Source organism: Strongylocentrotus purpuratus, unplaced genomic scaffold (assembly GCF_000002235.5).
Source record: "Strongylocentrotus purpuratus isolate Spur 01 unplaced genomic scaffold, Spur_5.0 spur5_scaffold_16, whole genome shotgun sequence".
NCBI classification, from domain to species: domain Eukaryota; kingdom Metazoa; phylum Echinodermata; class Echinoidea; order Camarodonta; family Strongylocentrotidae; genus Strongylocentrotus; species Strongylocentrotus purpuratus.
The window spans coordinates 34,701,840-34,724,538 of NW_022145601.1; the positions used below are offsets into that span (position 1 = coordinate 34,701,840).

At 36.2% G+C, this 22,699-nt stretch overlaps 2 protein-coding genes across 3 annotated transcripts; one reads left to right on the forward strand and one right to left on the reverse strand.

Moving 5' to 3' along the window:
- Nucleotides 1-2,871: 2,871 nt before the first annotated feature.
- On the forward strand, nucleotides 2,872-11,485 carry LOC100889570 (methyltransferase-like protein 27). 2 transcript variants are annotated; one of them, XM_030987350.1, is made up of 5 exons: nucleotides 2,872-3,046; nucleotides 6,246-6,368; nucleotides 7,269-7,407; nucleotides 9,833-9,925; nucleotides 11,166-11,485. In XM_030987350.1, exons 1-5 carry the CDS (start codon nucleotides 2,897-2,899, stop codon nucleotides 11,354-11,356), a joined length of 696 nt encoding a protein of 231 aa, XP_030843210.1. In that variant the 5' UTR covers nucleotides 2,872-2,896; the 3' UTR covers nucleotides 11,357-11,485. The 2 variants fall into 2 exon arrangements, with proteins under 2 accessions (XP_030843210.1, XP_030843209.1); XM_030987349.1 differs by lacking the exon at nucleotides 2,872-3,046 and adding an exon at nucleotides 3,833-4,219.
- Nucleotides 11,486-15,635: 4,150 nt separating this feature from the next.
- Nucleotides 15,636-17,078, reverse strand: LOC105445570 (beta-1,3-galactosyltransferase 1-like). Its single transcript, XM_011681280.2, has one exon. It carries the CDS (start codon nucleotides 16,735-16,737, stop codon nucleotides 15,673-15,675), a length of 1,065 nt encoding a protein of 354 aa, XP_011679582.2. The 5' UTR covers nucleotides 16,738-17,078; the 3' UTR covers nucleotides 15,636-15,672.
- Between the last annotated feature and the right edge of the window lie 5,621 nt (nucleotides 17,079-22,699).

Below are 22,699 nucleotides of genomic sequence, written 5' to 3' on the forward strand. Positions count from 1 at the left end.
TCAAGTTCGTCAACCTCGGTAGCTATGACCACAACATTCTATTTTCCAATATGTTCTAAGTAATTTTTCAAGACAAGTACCAGGTAATAATAGTTTTAAATGAAACTGAATTTGAACCCGGGGCCGTGCCCCCCCCCTCTCTCTCTCTCTCTCTCTCCTCTCTCTCTCTCTCTCTCTCTCTCTCTCTCTCTCTCTCTCTCTCAATACGATTAAGGAAATGCATGTGCCCTTTTGCCCCCTCTTCACCCCCGCCCCACCCCGAGCTACGCCTCCCCGAGCTACGCCTCTGACGTTATCTGTAATTTTATTCAGACAGTAAGTCTTACAAGGAAAAAAGGAAACAAGGATGATGAAATAAATACTTGTTAGGCCATTTTAAAAAATATACATGTTTAGTTTCCCCGCCCGCTTCCTTTTGGGGGGCCGTCTCCTATTTGTTTTGTTTTTTATTTTTGTTGATTTTTTAAAGAAAAAAAAACATGAAAACCACTGCTAAAAATGGATCTATTTCTGATTTTCTAAAAATATTTTTAAAAAGTCGGCGGGCATCTTAAAAAATAGCCCGACTGTCAGGGAAAATGTACCGAGCGGCCATTTTGAAGAAGAAAAAAAGAAAAAAAAAAGGGCCTCCCCCTTCCTATTTTTTAAAAAAGCAGGACGCTAAACATGTTTTTTTTTATTTGGCCTTATAGCACTGTTTACCAGTTTTGCATTTGCCTGATCTCTTGATGTTCACAATGATAATGTATATTTGTATCATTTATGTACATACTGAGAATGAAATAATATTTTGTTTACACACGGTAGCCTCGACAGTGGAAGCCCTTCTTGAGAGCAATGCGATCATTTTATTACAGGATTTAGCGTTTTTATATTATATTAAATGTCTTGACAATAGACAATATCATGGTTTTCAAGTTCACTCTTATTTGAAACTGTCCCGAGTGTTGCATGGTTATTTGGTACTGAATGAGTATCATGATTGTTTGTTTTTGTTTACATAATTACCTTTGTAACTTACTCTTTCTATTTATTATGTTTTCTTAATTTGTTTAAAACACTGCCATTGTTGTCGGGCATAGATTCATCTAGCTTTATGTCTCATTGAAAATTCTAGAGGAATTTTTTTTTCAGCAAGCAAAGGTTGTTGCTGTATTTCAGCTACAATTGTTCGCCATTGCTGCTCTCCCTCTTTATTTCTTTAATTCGTTTTTTTCTGATGCTTCCCGTAGGTTGATTCAACTGTAATATGTTTTGACTATTACGTGATGATACAATTTTTTTTTTTTTTTTTTTTGGGGGGGGGGGGGGGATAAGAGCACTTTTTTTGTCCCGGAAATTCGACCGATATTTCGTTCAGTTTGCTTTGTTAATTTTTAATTTGAGGGGGGGTTCCTCAAAAACACACACATACAAAAAAATAAGGGGGTTCGACCCCCCCCCCCACACACACACACACACACACACACCCTGCGTACGCGCCTGTGCACGTGTATACCTCGATCACAGAGAAAATCGCTGAAATGACTCTTCTCCTTCCCCTACTTCACCCTGCCGTCCAAAAAAACACGTCTATGCTGGTCTACTATCCTGGAATATAAAGAGAGAAGTTTATAGTAATGAGCAGTAGGCCTTCATAGGAACTATTTTCAACTATGTTCTTTTCAATATGAATGGAGTTAGTATTCTAACTGCCGTATTAAAATTTCCTGGTGATAGTAACGCTTTTGAAAATGTATTGTGTAACTTGAGCAAGGGACAGTTTTCCCTGTTCTTGCTTGAGCGTTGGGAATCAGCAGTGAATGATACTTCAACATAATTCACAAAGTATAAGAGTGCTCAGTTAGGTTTGAAGCCTATCATTTAACATGTTTGCTTGATATACATCATGCACATGTACACCTCATTCTGGTGTCCGAATGAAACATCATTATCGAAGGTCGACTTAAATATTTACCGACTGGAAAAGGACAATATAATAGGGTCAATATAACCTAGCTTATTATGTAAGGGACGTCTATACATAGGGTTAAAGGGGGAGTCCATCTTAGTATTAAGTTGGTTTTAATAAAAGCTGAAAATGAGAGAAACACATCGGTAGAAGTTCAGAAATCGATTTAAAAAAGTTATAAATCTTTGAAGATGCCATCAATCAAATACAAATGTGTAACTCTGTGTCTTATCTTGCGAGCTAGGTCTTCTAGCTCCCATTTGTCCTCTATTCAAAATATGTTATACACCCCCTGTTTGGAGCAAGTCTATTACGTCATCAATATGGAAGAAACTTAGTGTTAATAATATTTACTGTACAAGGCAAATTAGAGAGTAGCTCGCATGATACGCTGTAGTGTTTTACTGATGAAAACTTGTACAAAACTGTATAAAACCTTCCTATTGAATCGGATATTGCTCAAACTTTCACTTGTTTGTTTCTCCCTTTTGTCTGCTTTTATCAAAACCAAGATAATATCCGGTTGTGCTTGTCCTTTATTCAGAGTTAACCCTAAATGTGGTTTAATTAAGTGTTCAATCAGTCTAAAACTTAAAGAAAATAACACTATCCATAAAATGATCGATATAAATATCGAAAATGCAATATCATGAATCAATTGGTCAAGAGAGAGCAAAAACAAGGGAGGGGGACTAAGAGAGAATAAATAAGAGGTGGGTATAAAAGTAAGGTGCAACATCGCTTCTAAAACTAACAGCCATGACAATCATTATTGGAGGGTGGGAAGAGCACTGTATTTCCACCTATAAGTGCATGATGTCGGTGATGTAATATATATTACGTAAGTGTTTATTTAGCTGTGAACAAACAATTTAAACTTGAGTCGATTTATCCACCGACGTGACTGTAACATAATCTGTCTCAGCTGATGAAGAAGGCGGAATCATGGCTGACATTAATCGAAACTATGACGGGTTTGCTTCCAATAAATGTGATAGCCAGTGGAAAGTGAACAAAGTTAGAGCATTGCATACAATGAGGGACCATCGAGAAGTTGAGCGCGTGTATGATGAGTTTGCTGAGTACTTTGATGAGGTAAGATATTGAAGTTGAGGTTCAAGTTTATTTGTTCACAATTATTTAAACAAAAATAGATTTATACAAACTGGACAGTAACAAAAACATAACAGGTAGTTAAAGGTAATACAAAGTTTTGGTATGGGGTCATGAATTTGGTTCAATGAACATATTGGAAGCATATGCGATTACAACGTTCAGTGATCGTTGTCGCGGTTGAAATCGAGTCAAAAGTTATGAAATTGTAAATAATACACTCTTTTATATGTATATCTCCCTCTCAAGGTCAAGATATTAATTAAGATATAAAATTTGAAATTATGCGAGCCAAATATTGGTACGTACATGTAATGGTGACCAGCAGTGGCGTCAATGAGCAAAAACAAAAAATCTCGGAAAATTATGTCATTTCAGCAACGTTACTTTTGTAAATCACCAGTATCGAATTAGAAACAAATTTTATTTGGGTGAATTGAATTACAAGAGTTTCCACTCCTTCGCTATCACCTCCCTGGTCTGACCATGTAGGGTCCGTGGTCCGACCTAGTTTGCAGGCACAAACCCTGGTCAGTCGTAAAAGTGAGTCTGCACTATAAGACTACCATAGGCCATGTACTATAGCTGCTCTTACATTGACACAACCAGTAGGTAGCTGGGCTAGGCTTCTCTCAAGGCAAAATGAATTTTTGATAAAGTGTCAAATTAGGGTCTGTGCTTGCAGACTAGTTCCGACCATGGACCTACTAACGGTCTGACCATAGACTATGGTCGGACGAAATAATAGGGAATCTCCCGGGTCAATCAATTAGCGTACATGTATGTGCAGTGTCGATGTGTTCAGTAAATCCTATTGTATTCGCAATGTACAAGTGACCCGTGTACCATGCACGTAGTTTTGTGTTATATTCTACCTGTCGTGGCTTTACATGTACATGTACAAGCGATATATGCTAGCATAGTACATGATATGTGTACGGCTACACACACAGGTGTAAGAAGACGGATTATAGTCTGCTTCGGAAGAAAACGCTGAAGCTAAAGATGGCTACCATAGCTGAAAACGTTATATCAAAGTACAGCAGCGATGAAAGCGTGCAACAGAAGGTAGACAAAGTTCGCGCCTTACACGGGTTAAAAGACCATCGTGAAGTCGAAGAGGTGTATGATGAACTTGCTGGAAATTACGATGAGGTAGGTTCAAAGTATGTGCACCGTTGGTATCGAGTGCGCTATAATATTAGTAGTTTTATGAGTGAATGAAGTCAGTATAATCGGACCGACCGAAGGGGGGGGGTGCATTTTTGTTTTGTTCTGTCTGTCATTGGTCTGGTGTCGGTCTGTTTTTGTAACCACTCATCGAATGTACATGCTTGTGACTATAATTAAAGTGAAGTATGTACATTTATTGTATGTATTAAAACATGTTACGTAACTCGCTTTAGCTCAGCTGGCTAGAACGGCCGTACTTGTTGAAACCAAATCGACCCCAAACCGCTCGACTCTTTGTCCTTAGGGAAATTCTCGTGTCGGTCGTTTGTAATGTGTCGGTCTGCAATTAAAGGTGGTGGTCTGCATGGTGTCTGTCTGGTGTGTCTGTCTAGCTTTTTGCCAAGGGGGGGGGGGGTGGACGGGGGGGTGTAGTGAGCTTTAAAAAATCATTTTGCCCAAGATATTACTTTTTTTTTTTTAATGTTTAGCTTTTTTTTCTCACTTGGCCGCCCAAGGGGGGGGGGGTAAACCGCCGACCCCCCCCCCCCCCCAAAAAAAAAAAAAAAAAAAAAAATCCGCCCCTGGTGTGTTTGTTGAGCTTCAAGGTGTCGGTCTAAATAGTGTCAGTCTGGTGTTGGTCTTGGTGGTGTGACAGTGGTATGAGCTTCAAGGTGTCGGTCTACATGGTGTCAGTCTGGTGTTGGTCTTGGTGGTGTGACAGGGGTATGAGCTTCAAGGTGTCGGTCTACATAGTGTCAGTCTGGTGTTGGTCTTGGTGGTGTGACAGTGGTATAGGTATGAGCTTCAAGGTGTCGGTCTACATATAACATGAGTACATGACAAGGCGAAATGTCTATGTACAGTATTATAATTCACAAGCGGAAAAGTCTCTACTTTGCTCAGTCGCCTCGCTCGCTCACTATGTTTAATATTGACTTGAAAGTTCATACTGGGCAAAATTGTATTTTATCAAAGGTTTTGATACCATGTAATGTTCACCCGTTTCAATTGACATACAAAAAACGGTTTGTCAATATCATATACCTGAGTGCGATAACTAGGAACAAATCTTGAAATACAGCCCCTTTAACCTTGCGTGTCTTACAAGGTCCTGAATAAAAGGGGTTTATTGGGATCTTCATCTTACCAGTATAATGCCCACAGACAAAAATATAAATGAATGTAACTAAAAGCTATACAAAAAAACGATTCGAAATGTATATCAATACATGTACATGTATATTGTATATGGCATTGAATCTTTTGTAAATCAGAATTAATATTTATTGACTGTTTTCTCGATTTTGTTCATGTTTGACGTGATAAATTTAGAACTGCCCGAGTCAAAAGAATAATTGGAAACAAAATACTAAAAAGGCGTATATTATTACGCCATCTAGCGTAGGTTATGAAGGAATCCTTCTTCATGATTATTTTATGGTAGTATAAAGTGTGAGTATTCAATAGTGAATATGTATTAATCAAATAATGTTTATATTATCATGATCTCTGTTGTAATCATTTGTGTAACTTTGGAAAAAGACTATGAAGAAAAATAAATAAATCAAATAAAATAAAAAAAGATATCTCCATGTAAAAAAATGTATTTATTATATAGGTAGGAAACAAAAGCTGTTGGGTGGTTGTTTGTTTGTTTGTTGTTTTTGCTGTTGTTGTTATTTTTATTTTTAGCAAGACCAAGAGATCAATGAACTTTACAGTACCAGTGTACACGCCCATCGACCATGGGTATGTAATCGATAATCTATGGAATTCACACCATTGCTACGCCCGTCCAGCTAGATGCCCGTAACTGCGTCTATTGTGAGGTGACTGAAAATTACAAAAATGAATCTTCACGTGCATTGATTCCTTTCTCAGACGTTATACATGTAACGTCTCTGAACCAATTAACTCCAATTACGCCACTGCACTAATACACCACTACACTAAAAGACGTACATACATGTTTCATAATTTTTCCTCTTATCCCTATCTCTCATTGTAGTTAGTAACATCTTTAGAATACTGTGGGCCATTCTTTACATCGAGGACAGTCTCTAGGATAGAATCTAAAACGGATGCAAAGATGCTCGATGTAGCATGCGGCACGGGACTAGTCGGTGATGAGGTAATATTAAGATGGAGATGAATGAAAATATGATTTTACAAAGGGAGTCTAAATTACAAATGTTATCTTTTTTAAGTTTTATGCATGACATATCATTCATGCATATTTAGACAAATCTTTCAATGGAAGCTATACATTTTCGAGGGAAGAGCTTTAAAACATAATCAAGTCAAATATCTCACGATTATTTTGTTGTTATTGAAAGTTCTTATGTCACTGAGGGTGCAATATAGTTTGATATAAAGGTTAACATGATGAAGACTTGGGATGAAACAGTACACCTTGCATGGCCCCGTCTTATGAACAATTGTGATTGATACGAATTGATCCCTTGGTGGCTGATATATATTGCAGCTATATACTGTAATTAAGCGTTATTAGATTGTACATTTGTGATTGATTTAATGACTTGCGATCGATTCGGATCAATCTTAATTATTTAAGCCTACTAAAGAGATTAGAGTTAAAGGGAAATCCAGCCTTGATAGAAAACTACTCTACAGGAAAGCATAACAGTCGGAGCAATACACTGGTGAAAGTTATCAATTTTTGAAAATTGTAATTACTATAAGTATTTCATTGAAACTAGCTAATTACTAGAATGGACTTCCCCTTTGAGGTTTTTATTAATGGTGGACTTATGCTTAGTATGAAGCAGTCTTTATAGGAGCGGGCATGTAATTAATTTTAAAGTTTCTTCTTATTTTCTTCTTCTTATTATTATTATCATTATCATTAATATTGTTATTGTTTCGTTGTGTTTTTTTTAATCACCATTAGTATAATCATTATTATTGCTGTTATTATTATTGTTTTTATTATGATTATTACTATTATTTATTTTTTTTGTAAATTTGTTTATTATTACATTTGTTATTAAAACTTTTTCATTTTATCCAGCTACACAAGTTGGGATACACACAGATTGTTGGAACAGATCTTTCGCAATCATCTCTAGATGTTCTAGCAAGGAAAGGATCCTATACAAAATCAGTTCATGCAAATTTTGGACCAAGTACTCCTCTGGATTTCGACGACGGTAAACTCATTGGCTCGTATTACTCCACTGTAACACTACATAGTGTGAGAGTCCAGTGGCTCGTATCTATAATACATATAGTTAGATACACAGACAGCTCCAACAGGGTGGTGTTCACCAATTTTGTTTAAATGCGGTTAAAGGGAAAGTCCACCCTGAAATTAAGTTAGTTTTAATAGGAGTAGAAAAAAAAGAGAAACAAGTCAGTGAAAGTTTGAGCAAATTCCGATTAAAAATAAGGAAGTTAGGATTTTTGAAGTTGTGATCAATCAAACACAAATTGGCAACTCTATGACGTATCATGGGAGCTCAACTTCCATTCGCTCAGTACTAAAAAAATCTAAAATTTTCATTTTCCCTCAAGAAAAATTTCAACCATACATGCACCCTAAATATAATAATTGCAAATATGTTTCTATACTCCCCCTGCAAGGAACAAATATATATTCCGTCATCAATAACGAAGAAAACATGATTTTATGGAATATTATGCACAAAGCAAATGAAGGAGAGCTCGTATGATAAGTCACAGAGTTGCCAATTTGTATTTGATTGATCACAACTTCAATAATTCATAACTTTCTTATTTTCATTCAGAATTTGCTCAAACTTTCACTCACCTGATTTTCTTATTATTCTGCCTCTATCGAAACAAACTTATTTTGGGGGTGGACTTTCCCTTTAAAGATGTAATGCTTAAAAAACGATGCCACCGACTGATTATTGAAAATCGGTGTCCAGAGTAACTGGTTCTGTAAAGCAGTCCTTTGCGTAGCCTTTTGTGTACCCCCACACTCCCGTAATGTGAAACGGGTAAGGAATTTATTGTGCAATTTAAGTTTTTCATAAAACATGTACGCTCATACTTTTACCTTAGGATGGAACTCGCTCTAAAAAGCTATTGGTTGTGACGAAGATGAAAAGCAGTTCGATATAATATACTATTACAACTAGATGTCACTATTCTTTTTTGTGTACTATACTCAATGTACAGAACATCAAATTTTTCATTTTATCATGAATTATGATGTAATTTATTCCATCATAATAGATGACGACATGATTTGTGAGTACATCTCATATTGTTCATAAAGGATTGAAAGATTGCAGACCGCTCCGGCAATCTATTTGAAAATTATTGAAAATGGAACATGTGGGCCTTGTTACGCGTTACTCACGACACATTTTAACAACACCGTTAAACAAATACCTTTATTTAGTTTATGAGATCGATAATTATTGTGTGCTTATCTAGGCAACTGAAATTAAACACCTGCGACCCCCATCCATTTTAAATTAAACGCATCGAAAATGATAGTGCATGAACTGTAGACAGATGTGACATGATAATTCATCAATTCCTTCATTTCACCCTGTAACAAGCTGATAATTAGCCGGGCACTCTTAAAATAGTACTTGCAACCATTCAAAAATATATATCAGCCTTTTTTTTAGGCCTATTGGCTAAACAAAAATGTAGAGAAAACATTATAGCGCAACATGTGTATCATTGTATTCTGATACCGAAATAGAAATTCATTGCGAACCTATCACCCCCGAAAATATTATAAAGCAGTCCTCTTGCCTGCAGGGCCCCGTGGTTTTATTATGCTGTTCATAGTGGGTTTCCTTCACCAAACGAACATCTTCAGCCAAAATATGTATTGGCCTCTAAATCATTAAATTTGGGCACATATTTTCAAAAATTGGGCAGTGGCATCGTACTTAGGATTATGTTTTACTTAGGAATTCGCATTTTAAAAAGGTGAGCATAATGGTAATGGTAATAGTCAACTCATTAATGATGCACCAAATTTCACTTTCTTTATTACAGTAATAAAGAAAAAAATATGTCACCAGGAAGTGGAGGTTCCGTTATCATTTCATGACAGGATACAAATTACTGTAATTTGTATCCTGTCACGAAATGATAACGGAACCTCCACTTCCTGGTGACATATTTTTTGTTCAAGGAAGTAGCTTGATCGTTTTGCATAATAATTCTATGTTCGGTGAGAGCTAAAATGGCGTTGACCCTGTGTTAAAGCCTATCTGCACTAATTTAGCCATGAGGGATTAGATCTCCCTGCATGGTCACTGGCAGGTGGTTTTCTCATCAAATCAGCTCTCAATTAACATAAAAAGGGGGACCATGGGAGATCAATGGGTACCGCTTAGGCATTGTTGACTGTATAGAGGGCGCTAGTATCTACAAGTAGTGCAGGCCCGCTTTAAAAAATAATAATCACCGCCCATCCAGCTAGCCCTCAGCGTAAGCATGGTATTTCCATTACTCGGGTTTTAAATATTTCTTCGATCGACAATATTCTTCTGTTTAGTTATTCCAATGATGCTTTAATCTTTAATGTTTATCTCCTATCTTTAATATTCAGTATTTCTCCAATTAATTCTTTCAATATCTTAGGTTATTTTGATGTTGCCATGAGCTGTGGGAGTTTCCTACCTATGCATCTCAATGAGAAGTGTTTACCAGAGATGATCCGTCTTGTAAGAAAAGGTGAATAAACTTATTGTCCATCTAGACAAAACAACTTTTTTTTAGGATCGCAATGACTTTTAAGAAGGCAACAAATGGGCACATTTTCAATCGGTGACCAACGAGGCTAATCAAATTGCGTTAGGCTCAGTTTTATTTTTAACTACTGATTATTAATATGTTTGTCATTAGTATTGTTATTATGATTATTAGTAGTATTTGTAGTAGTAGTAGTAGTAGTACTAGTAGTAGTAGTAGTAGGAGTAGGAGTAGTGGTAGTAGTAGTAGTAGTAGTATTGGTAGTAGTAGTATTAGTGGTAGTATAAGTGGTGGTAGTAGTAGTATTAGTGGTGGTAGTTGTAATGGTAGTGGTAGTGGTAGTGGTAGTGGTAGTGCTAGTGCTAGTGCTAGTTCTAGTGGTAGTGGAGGTGGTGGTGGTGGTGGTAGTGGTAGTAGTAGTGGTAGTTGTAGTAGTGGTAGTAGTAGTAGTGGTAGTTGTAGTAGTGGTAGTAGTAGTAGTGGTAGTGGTAGTGGTAGTAGTATCTAGTCTTTAGTGTTTAGTCTGACTTTGTGATCGTAGCATATTGGCCACTAAATCAATAATAATCTGCTTCAAAAGACCGATTGAGCCCTATTTTGTTTTGTTTTATGAATGTTGTTATTCCTCCAAACAGAAGTAGTACCAACATCCAAACAGTATACAGAACAACAATATTCAAACTGTATACATACTCAGTCTTTTTTTTACCGTATTTTTTAAATCAAACAATGCAAACACAAAATTTAAAAGAATAACGATTCATGATTTTTATTTTCGATAATAATATTGTACAGCTTCCCGATCGGAAAGATCACCAGCAGTCCAGCACTATTACATTTGCAATTCAGCTTATTGCTGCAAACTATGTTGTCTAATAATATATTTTAATTGAATTAAATTGAATTTCCTTTAATTATTATGTTATCTTTCTGCTTTTCATTTTCAAACAATAAGTACGGTTTATTCCACATATTTAAACAAAAATGAACCGATATTTGTTGTTCAGTGCTGATCATACCTGTATTTATTAATGTCTGTATTCATTTTCCAATGAGGAAAAAGAAAAGAAGTATGAATTTACGTTTATGAATTTCCATAATATGCATTCACGCGATTGAAAGAATAATCCCTCCAACTATTACTAAGATTTCTTGTAGAAAATAATATTGTTGTTATTTTGTTTTCTTTCTCTCCCTATCTTGATATCATATCTGCTTAAAGGGGGTTATATTATCATCACAACCCGGAAGTACATATTTGAAGGTGAAACAGGTGACATGAAGCTCCGACCTGGTCTCATCAAACTAACTCAAGAGGGCGCTCTGACTAAAATGGCTCACGAGGAAAACCTGTATGAGAAGGATGGAGATGATCACGTGACCGGAATTACATTAGTTTATCAAGTTATATGACTTCGAATGTAGAATGAACCTGAATGAACAATTTAGTATACCTCTTAATTGATATTCCATTTTACATATATGCATTATCAAAGGTATTCTGATCGTTTCTTATTTGACTAAAATCACATGATCGCTTTGTTATGCCTCCGTTACGAAGTAGCCGGAGGCATTATGTTTTCGGGTTGTCCGTCCGTCCGTACGTACGTCCGTACGTCCCGTTCTCGTGATCGCGTTATCTGAAGAACCGATTGATGGATTCCTGCCAAACTTTGATCATGTATGTATCTTGCAGAGCCGATGAAGTGATTAGATTTTGGGGTCACGAGGTCAAAGGTCAGAGGTCACATGGCTCATTATGTATGCAAAAACAGCTCGTGATCACGTTATCTGAAGAACCGATTGATGGATTCCTGCCAAACTTAGGTCATGTATGTATCTTGCAGAGACGATGAACTGATTAGATTTTGGGGTCATGAGGTCAAGGTCAAAGGCCATGCGGCTCATTATGCATGCAAAAATAGCTTGTGATCGCATTAACATTAAAACAGATTAATGGATTCCTCCCAAACTTAGATCATGTATGTATCTTGCAGAGCCAATGAACTGAGTAGATTCTTGGGTCATGAGGTCAAAGGTCAAAGGTCATGGGCTCATTATGTATGCAAAAATAGCTTGTGAACGCATTCTCATTAGAACTGACAGATGGATTACTATTTAACTCGGGACATCTTGCAGAGCCAATGAACTGAGTAGATGTTAGGGTCATGTGGTCAAAGATCAAAGGGTCATATATGTATATGAGAAATTGCTTGTAATCACGATATTCTGAGAACCTGTTAATGGATTACAATTGAACTTGAATTTGAACAATTTCTTCTGTTTTGGTTTGTAAAATTGCTCTATGACGGAGGCATCATTTCGACTGCGCGCAGTCGGAGTTCCATCTAGTTTTACATGTTTTTTGTAAAACGGTTTTGGGGGTATGTGTTTTGTATATAGTTTTTTTAAGTTCAAGCTATTTTGTCCCATGCCTTACCGACCACATCCAAGAGTTAAGTGTGTCTGATTTCTGAATTCAATAGACCTGTAAAAGCTTAGATCAGACAAGGTAGAAAGTTTAATGACACATTTGATGCCAATCTATGTTTAAAAAAAATCATTAATATTATGGGACACCAAAAGATCATTATGTAGCTTGAACTTTCCCAAATGAAAAAGATACAAACGAGGACAATGAATGAATCTAGATGAATGCAATAAAAGTGTATAGAATTTAAAGCGCATCAGTGTCAGTCATTATAACATTTGACTTACTAAGTTTGGAAATGATACCCAAGGAAAGTAGGGAGACTGATGGAGGGACAGAATGGAAAGAGATAGGTTAAGAGAGAAGAAGTAGCTAGGGAGAGAAAGAGAGATTGTGGAAGCTTAAGGAGCGAAGCGCAAATGAATAGGGAGAAGAGAGAGAGGAGAGAACGGAGAAAAGCGGATCGGAGCGGGCGACAAAGTGTGATGGAGAGAGAGAGAGAGAGAGAGCCGGTAAGCGTGACAAAGAGAAGAGAGAGAGAGAGAGTAAGGAAGAAGAGAAAGAAAAGGAAAGGCGCAAAGAAGACAGAATGGAGCATGGTAAATAGTTTGTTATAGAAATAATTATTTTAAATTTAAACACTAATTATCATTATTATTATAATTATGATAATAATAATACAAGTGATAGCCTAATATAAAAACAATAACATCGATAATAATAAAGATTTATTTTCCTTTCTATTTACCCTTCCACCGGGTTCCTTTATCAATTTCATTATCATTTTCATGAAAGATCGATACATGCACTATTGTCATGACTTGTCATATATATATTTAAACATAGCAACATATGAGGCATTAGAAATGACAAAATATAATCCGTACACCTTTCTATAACATAAAAACAAACAAGCAAACTGAAAACAGACACTCGGAAACATATAATTTTTCACAAAATTATTATTTTAAAGATCCTTTTTTGCTAAATATCTGTCAATATTATAATAATTGTTTACAGCTGACATAACTTTTTCAAACAGTGGCATCTGAATTTTGCATTTGGCCGAATATATTTATTTTATTACAATAATTATTAAAAGCGTTGTTATGACCTCCTTTCAAGCCAAAAAAATATTGTGGTTTGTGAGTTTGGCCTTTATCTTGGTATCACTGAAAAACAATTGCTCAAGTTGTGACCATATTTATATTTGAACATGGATAGAAACAAAACGTATGCATAATTGTCTCTTCACTGCTGTTACAAATATGTATAATGTTTATCCTCAACTATTCGGATTTTCAGCAATGAATCTTTTATGTGAAGTATTCTGTTTAAAATCTTGAACTGGAACCACCTAATTTATATCAACAGTTGACTGATCAGGAATCATTCAATAAGAACACCATGCTTATCTTCTAGATCTAAACCCTGTTTCATTTGGTGAGGCTGTTATATTCTTTCACGTTATGTTTTAAGAACGACTGGTAAATATGAGATGTCTTGAATTTGTTATGTAATACACTGTTGGTCATACAAATGGAACATTTTGCTTTTACCCCAATTTATGGAATGATTTTGACAATAATTCATTCCTAATAGATCTAGACAATAGTATACTTTCTCAGATTGTATTGAATAATAATTTGCGAGTGTTCATTTTGCATGACTGCTAGATCATGTATATGCTACTATGCTTATCAACTAGGGGACTACGCCCTTAAGTCATAACTAACAGTAATGAGGATTAATGCCTCACAAAAGGGCACTAATATAGCACATCGACACGTTTTGATCCTGGGGCTTCACAGTTACGAGGCCATTGCTTTGCCTTTGAATCATGACTGTACGCAGCGGAAGCTAGGAAAGGGGGCAGCCCCCACAAAATAAAAAAACAAAGAAAATGCAATAAATTATCAATAATTCATTGCATTTTCTCCCGATCCCCAACAGGGAAAAATTCCTCGATGTGGCAATGCCCTGAACTATAATGTCAAAGTTGATGGTAAAAGCGCCCCATAATTATCTCTGATCCATACAAAAGTATTGTTTTCATCAAAGAGTCAAATAATCGTGTTGCTATTTTTATATTATGGAGTTGAAACCTGAATGATTGGAATAATTTAACTAAAATTCTCTTTGATTAATCTGCTAGATTAACCCTCGTGTCCTTGAATGTACCATAATTATTAAAGACAAGACCTAAATATGATGCCTGTTTAACAATATCAATGTTTTTACCATTCACCTTGAAATTCTTTTCTTTCAACATCTTTCCGTTCTTGTTACAAATAATCATTTTCGTTTTTTTCTATATTAACATTCAACCGCAATCTATTACCAGGCGCGGATCCACGTGGCGATTTTTCCGGCCTAGGCCCCCCCCCTCCCCCCTCCCCCCGCTTATTCACCGGCCGGCTGAGTCGGCGCTAATTTTGTTCTCAAGATTTGGGCCCCCCCCCCCCTCCTCTTGTCGTCGGCTGGATCCGCCCCTGTCTATTTACAATACACATCGAGTCTCTCTATTGTTTGCATTTCACTTCTCGACTTTGATACCAATAAAATGTCATCTGCATACGTTCCATACGTGGCTTTGTTGGTATTTTCTGATGACTGCATCGCGGTCGAACATGCTCACATGTTATTATTATTATCATAATTTTACTACTTAAGCTATTATGTAATCATGTTGTGGTTATTCGTGAAATCAACACAAAGTAATGATAGGAACGGAATTTGTTTGAATAAAATTACTGTAAGTTGTCCTCGGAATTTCAGTACCCTTACTCCAAACAATCTAGCCATACCATGGATATCGCTCAAGCAGTGGTTGAACAAACTTTTGATACAGTTGACCAGTGGTAGGTGATCAACAAGGTGATGAATCTCTTGCTAGGGTTAAAGGTATAAACCAGTTCTGGTTGACCATGCGATGGCATTGTGAAAGAAACGGTGTGGAATCGATCACAAAAGGTTGACCATCTAGCATAACGTATTGGTGTGTACTACAAGGTTCTGGAGTCATCAGAATAATACGAAATTTGGCCCTGTCTTGGTAAAGTTACAAGCACTGTACACAGAAAGATGTGAATGGGACTACGCGATATCTATCCAGGCCGGATCGATATGATAATTTACCAAATATATCAATTATAGTAGGCAGTTTCCCGGCCAAATTTGTATCATCACGTATTAGTCAAAACATATTCTTTCACAAGATAATAAAAGCTTCCATTTCATTATTTGAGAGGGGGGGGCGTTTCCAAAACTGGTCTATACCTTTAAGAGTATATTCACTTCATAATTGACCTAGCCGCCAAGTAAGGTACATCTTACTTTCGGGTACATACGGCACGACTATAGATCGATCAAAAATATCAATGGCTTCACGTCCAATGTAATCATAGCCAATTCTCTTTGAGAAATATATATCAACAGTCTTTGTTAATTTGATACCGAGTTTTTGAAGACAAAGTCCGACGTAAGCATCGGTATTTGGGAAAACGGGGATACGATGGGATACTTGGTAAATAGCTTGAGCAAGGTCTGGTGATAGTACGTACCCTGTACCAATGATATAGGGTGGCAGAGTTGGATTAGGATAGATTTCACGAGGTATATAATCCCAATTTCTTTTATCACGCGTTACTCGGACTTTTGTCACTACGTCACCCAAGATGAATTTGTGCAGAAAAGGATTTTTCCTGTTGAGATGTTTGAGAAGAGCACGTTGGTTCACCATGCTACGGTCGTCTATTTTTATGACGTAGCGGGCGTGACGACAGTGAACTCCGACCCATCGAAAACCCATCAAGATCTTCCTTGTCTGATTGACGGGATCGTCCACGAACTCGGTCGACTGCACGATGTCGCCGTAATAGTACATTTCACCATTGATAGCATCTTGGATTGTGTAATCATGCGCGTCGACGTCGCCTATAAGGAATACAGTCCTTATGTTGCCCTCCTTCATGATCGGCCAATTACTTTCATTTGCATATGTAGCTCTTATAGCTTCTCGTCTCTTCGTCTCCTGTGGGGTTGACATGACAAGAAACAGAAGAAAAACTAATTCTTGTTGGTCATCGTCGCCCCTGCAGGTGTTTCGAGGATTGTGAATATAGCCATAATCGTGACCAGGTATGCGTTCAAAAGAACGAATATTAGAATCTCCATTCATCTTCCTGATTCGATGCCGGTTGTGTGTTCGATCTGTATCCACATCGTTCCAAGTCAGACATGAGGTAGGCCTATCTATACTCATGTAAATGATCGCGACGATGAACAGGACAATGAACGCCACAAAGCGAACGCTGTAACGAGGGTACATTGTGAAAATCCTCACTGAAAATGATTCCAACATCTTACTACTAAAACTTGAAAACGTACTTTTTGTGAAGCATTCAGGATTTCAAACTCCCGATAGACCAGACAGTGTTCTTACATGTGGAAAGTTTCAAATGTAAATGCAGTTCACAACATATCTCGTTGATCAATATGCGGCGAACTAATGCTGTCCCAGCTAGGTTCGTACACATACACGGTTCCTCGATCCAGCCGAGAGGATATAATAGTCATTTTTATGTTCGTATATATAACGCGTGATCAACACTGTTGACTAAATTGTGTGTACAATACATATTGTGCCAGCTGTGCAATCAAGCAAATTATCGTTTGTATGACTGAAAAAAAAAATAATCGTGGTTATTCCACGCCTTACAGTTAACAATACCATGCAACTTTTTGTGAGGTCTGCCCATGCTTTTTAACCTTCAGTTCTTTTAGAATTACACTGCGGCGCTCAACTCATCTATTCAATTAATATATTTGTTCCTAATATAAATCAACCATACCAACATGTACGCTGTCTATATATTTATCGGACATTATTTTGTGGAAAGAGCAATTCTTGTTTACACTATAACTGTTCAAGGAATATTTGAATATTAATAATAATAATAATAGTTCAGTTCTTGTATAGCGCATAATACGTTATGAAATAACATCTCTATATATGCGCTTCCAAAGAGCTTTGGACGTTATTACCCTAGTAACAAGTTAGATATTACATCACGAATAAACGTAGTCTGCACACACACAGACTATTTGACACGTGTCAGTGTCTGGATGTCGCCTCATTGATTATAATAATAATGATATTATTTAGTTTTTATATAGCGCTTATCACAAATGTCTCTAAGCGCTTTACAAAATATATACTATTACCTCAATCATTGGATTCAGTGCTTGCCCTCACACACGGTGTGCACAATCTCCACTCCCTGGGGAGCATTCCAGCCAGGCGTTCTTGACGCTCAAAAACTGTTTGACCAACAATGACGGTCGCAACCTAGAAGGTGACCATTTAACACCTGGGTGGAGAGTAGCAAGTGCGGGTTAATATCTTGCCAAAGGATATTAGTACCTTGTCGGGATTTGAACCTTCGACCTTCGCATCTCCAGTCAACTCCTTAAACCACTCGACCAGTATCCCGTCAGCTTAGTCTCATATTGCACACACTGTTACGCACATCAACCGTCAACGGTTTGTATCTTCTAGCTAATATCACAGTCACGCCACATGCACGAGACCGATACCAGACCGACGATAGACCGAACAAGATGAGACATTACGTCCCAAAATGGCCGAAATGGTTGGAGCCTGTATCGCTAAGTGACTGGGGGTATTATAATTATAGTCTGGTCAATCCATGAAGAAAAACAAATTCCCTGACCCCCCCCCCCCCCAAAAAAAAAAAAAAATAATAATAATAATAAATAAATAAATAATAATAATAATAATAAATAAATAAATAAATAAATAAAAAATAAAATAAAATAAATAAATAAATAAATAAATAAAAAAATAAATAAAATAAATAAATAAATAAAATAATAATAATAATAAATAAATAAATAAAAAATTTAAATTTTTTTAAAAAATGCAATTAAAAGTTTTTTTAGCGGTTTCCTGTAGTGTTTGACATCAGAAAAGAAAATCGGACCACCGGAAAGAGATTATTTTCAAAATGACGTCAAAGATGGCCGCCAATAAACTATGTTTCATTTGCAGGCCAAATAAATTAAAAGGTCGAAATCCAGACGGCAAGATTATATCTTAATTTATTCCCTCAAAAAGAAAGGGCTTGAAATGACTTTTAGTGGGAAAATAACGACCATAAGTTGTCGAATCGACTTAAGTGATTGCGATCACCTGAGTAATAACCTGATTTTCAGACCCTTGTACCGAATGGTGTACCTTTTGTGCTGCACACAGTTTCAATCAAGTTTGGCCAGTACAAGTAGTGGGTTATTGATGTAGACAAATGCTCATGTACCTGTTACAGCTCATTTTATGTATGTTATTACCAAAGACAAAAAAGATGCCAGTCAGTCACTAAATAGTCAGTCAGTCTCTAAATAGTGTCTGACAGTGAAGTCTAGAAAGTAAACAGGTTTCCTTGCATAATTTGAATGTTAGGACACTGCTAACGTTTAAATTTCACAGATAGGACATACATGACATATTCTTCATTCCTGCACTGACAGTTCTTCATAATTTGATGTTGGCTGCAAAAGGGACACAGTGTCTTTAATGTAGTATGCTGATCAGGAAACCTCAACCTCAAGATTCAAGATTTATTTATTTCTTTCCACTTGCATAAAAAAAAATTTCATTCAGTAACAGTAGTAACAAGTTCATCGTAAACTAGCATAAATACATTAACAATGAAACAGTTATAAAGACTTTAACAAATGTGGAAAAAGAGGTGGTCTGTTAAAAAAGCACAGCTTGTTAAAACACAGATCACCTTTACAGAAACAACATTTTCTTTAAAAAGAAGTAGGTTATATTACAGGGGGAGGGGGACTAATACTAATCTAGTTACCTATACAGACTATAAATAAATATCAGATCTACCACTAATTTACAAAATATGGTTGACTAAAAAAGAAAACAGAATAAAGATAATGGAAAAGTAAAGAAATAGGGGAAGGAGGATAATGTACAACACGGGGGGGGGGGGGGACAATGCTATTCCAGTTACCTACCGGTATATTGAATACTAATAAAAATCAGATCTATTCACTGTAGGTGTACAGTAGATGAAATTTCAGCTTACGTTTGAAGACAGAAGAGCTTACAGACTGCCTAATAGAACAGTCTAAAGAGTTCCAATACTTTGGTCCAGTATGTGCAAGTGTATTAATCCTAAGCTGAGTTCTAGCTGATGATACATGGTATAAGGCAGCCTGCCTAGTAGAGTATTTGTGTATCTGGTTATTCTTTACAAAAATAGATGCTATTGACATGGGAGCTTCACCCTTCTCCAACTGATACATAAGATATCCCAGATATAGAAAATATATATCTTTTACCTTCAGCATTTTATTTTCGTAAAATAGCTTGTCAGTGTGAGCACGCCAATCAGCTGCCGAAATAATTCTCACTGCTCTCTTTTGAATGAGCAGAATTTTATTTAAGTAGGATTTGGCTGAGGCACCCCAGGCTAGCACACCATAATTTAAGTATGGCAAAATTAAGGAACAGTACAACATGCTAAGAACTTTTCTTGGGAATACAAACTTTAATTTGTTGATCATACCAACATTTCTAGAGAGCACTTTACTTAAATGAGTAGTATGCATCTTCCAAGTCAATTTATCATCAATGTGGAGACCTAAAAATTTAATAAATGAGACCTTTTCAATATTTACCTGATCAAAGACTACATTACCAGGCATTACTGTTTCACTATTACTGAATAACATATGTTTAGTTTTTAATAAGTTTAGCGACAGTTTATTTGCATGAATCCATTTAGTCAATACACAAAGCTCTCTATTTACAGTTTCTAAAAGAGTATTTAAGTTTCTATGAGAACAGAATACACTTGTATCGTCTGCAAATAGCAAAAAAGAAAACGTCTCTGAGGATTTTGGAAAATCATTTACATATAAAATAAAAAGCAGGGGACCCAAAAGGGAACCTTGAGGTACTCCACACGTGACGGGTAACATATCTGAACAAATTTCGCCGAGCTGCACAAATTGCTGTCTGTTACTAAGATAACTTCTAAACCATTCGATTGCAGGTCCTCTTACCCCATAATAAGAGAGCTTGTGCAACAAAATATTATGGTTTACCGTATCAAAAGCTTTGGAATAATCCAAAAATATACCAACCGTATGGAGGTGTTTATCAAGTGCCGAAGATATTTTGTCTAAAAGACATAAAACAGCATGAGAAGTTGTGTGTTTCTCGCGAAAACCAAACTGAGAATTTGAGAAAACTTGACACGACTTCAAAAACTTTATCAATCTAATATATACAAGCTTTTCCAAAATCTTGGAGAAGACAGTAAGTAGAGAAATTGGTCTATAATTACCAGTTTCTACAGGGTTCCCTTTTTTATATATAGGCACAACTTTAGCTATTTTCATTTTTTTAGGAACAATTCCATGCATTAAAGACAAATTATAAATGTGAGTGAGAGGTACGACTACAAATGAAATTACTTCTTTTATCAAATCATTAGTTATACCATCGTATCCAGGGCTCTTCTTCCTTTTCAAGCCACTTACAACATCTATAACCTCAGAATTCACTACAGGAACAAAAAATAAAGACTTTTCATTTGGACTGGTTAAATAATTTCCATAGGTTTCCTGTATATCAGGTATGGAGCTAGACAGAGTAGCACCAATGTTAGAAAAATATTCATTAAATGCTTCACACATAAGTTTCTTGTCTTCAATAAGACCATCCTTCCAGGTGAGTTTTGTAATACTCTGTAGTTTAGGATTGGTTTTCAAGACATTTCGAATAACTTTCCATGTTCCTTTAACATTATTTCACGTAGACTGGAATTGAAATTGATAATAGTCTTTCTTTGCTTGGCGCAAAGCAGAAGTCAATATATTTCTATAGTTAGTATACTTAAGCTTGGCTACACCAGTCTGCTTTGCTTTGTATCTACAAAACAAACGATTCTTTTTATTTATTGACCTGAGTAAAGACTTAGTGACCCATGGCATTCGAGGTACTCTTTTATATTCTTGCTTACTTCTTTGCACCAAGGGAAAGCATCTGTCATAAGATAACACCATTATATCCATGAATTTATCAAAAGACTTATCAACTTCTGTTTCACATAAAACTTCGTTCCATTCAACAGTTTCCAATTCTCTCTTAAATTTTGCTATATTTCCCTGAGTGAATTTCCGTGTTAACTTATCACAGGATTCAGTACAAGAACTCCTTAATGCTAAAGATGTTCTAGCAAATATAGGGAAATGATCAGATATATCGGCCACTATTACACCAGCAGTGGGAATAGGGTGCAAATTGGTCAAAATATTGTCAATTAAGGTTTGTGAGTTATCTGCTACTCTAGTTGGCTTATTAATAAGAGGAATCAAAGAGAATGTACTTAAAGTATCAACAAAATTATTAACAGAGTTATCGTGATCATAACAAATTTATATTAAAATCACCCATAATAATTATTTTTTTATTTCTGGATAATGGGCTTGAAAGAGTGTTAGACAATTCTTCAATAAATTCATTCACATCACCATTTGGTGGCCTATAGACTACTCCCACTAACAAGTTTTTTTCTCCAGGAATTATAATCTCAACAAATAGAGATTCTAGTGAATCATTCATAATGTACAATTCTGTTTTTGTATGACACTCAAATGAAATGGGAATATACATTGCTACACCACCACCGGATCTGCTTTGTCGATCATTAGTGATTAGTTGATACCTAGGAAGATCGTACATGGCAGTTGGATGACTAGAAAACCAAGTTTCAGTGATTCCAATTATTGGGTACTTATCCTGAAAAGTGTCCAAAAACAAGGAAAGCCTGTCAAAATTTGCATTCATGCTACGCACATTAAAGTGCAAAAAGGACGTTTCATTGACAGGACAGTTTTCTAAATGTTCAGAAAATTGTTTTTCAGTAAAATATTTTGAGTCGTGCACTGTAGCTTCAACCTCGTCATTCAACATATATTCAAAATGTGTTGCATTCATATTCAACTCTGCAACAATATTATCATCAGACTGAGTGTGGCTCAATTGAGTAGCATTAACCTGAGGCATCATAACCTTGACTAAAATCTGCACATAGATCTGTGGTTATAAAGAAAGTAACTGGATTTAGCAATAGCACAAAAGGGGAAAAAAAGACATCATGTACACACAATTGACAGAGATGTTAAAAGCCATCCTTTCCGCATGGTCAAGCATCACATGTACAAAAATGTGATGTGTTAACATATTTACAAACTTCCTCAAAATGAGTAAGGAAAAA

Excerpts from the sequence above, each read along its gene's own strand:
- LOC105445570 (XM_011681280.2), bottom strand. The coding sequence starts at position 16,737 with ATGTTGGAATCATTTTCAGTGAGGATTTTCACAATGTACCCTCGTTAC.
- LOC100889570 (XM_030987350.1), top strand. The coding sequence starts at position 2,897 with ATGGCTGACATTAATCGAAACTATGACGGGTTTGCTTCCAATAAATGT. Across the intron at positions 6,369-7,268 it reads CGGGACTAGTCGGTGATGAG|CTACACAAGTTGGGATACAC; the intron begins GTAATATTAAGA and ends CATTTTATCCAG. Across the intron at positions 9,926-11,165 it reads GATCCGTCTTGTAAGAAAAG|GGGGTTATATTATCATCACA; the intron begins GTGAATAAACTT and ends ATCTGCTTAAAG.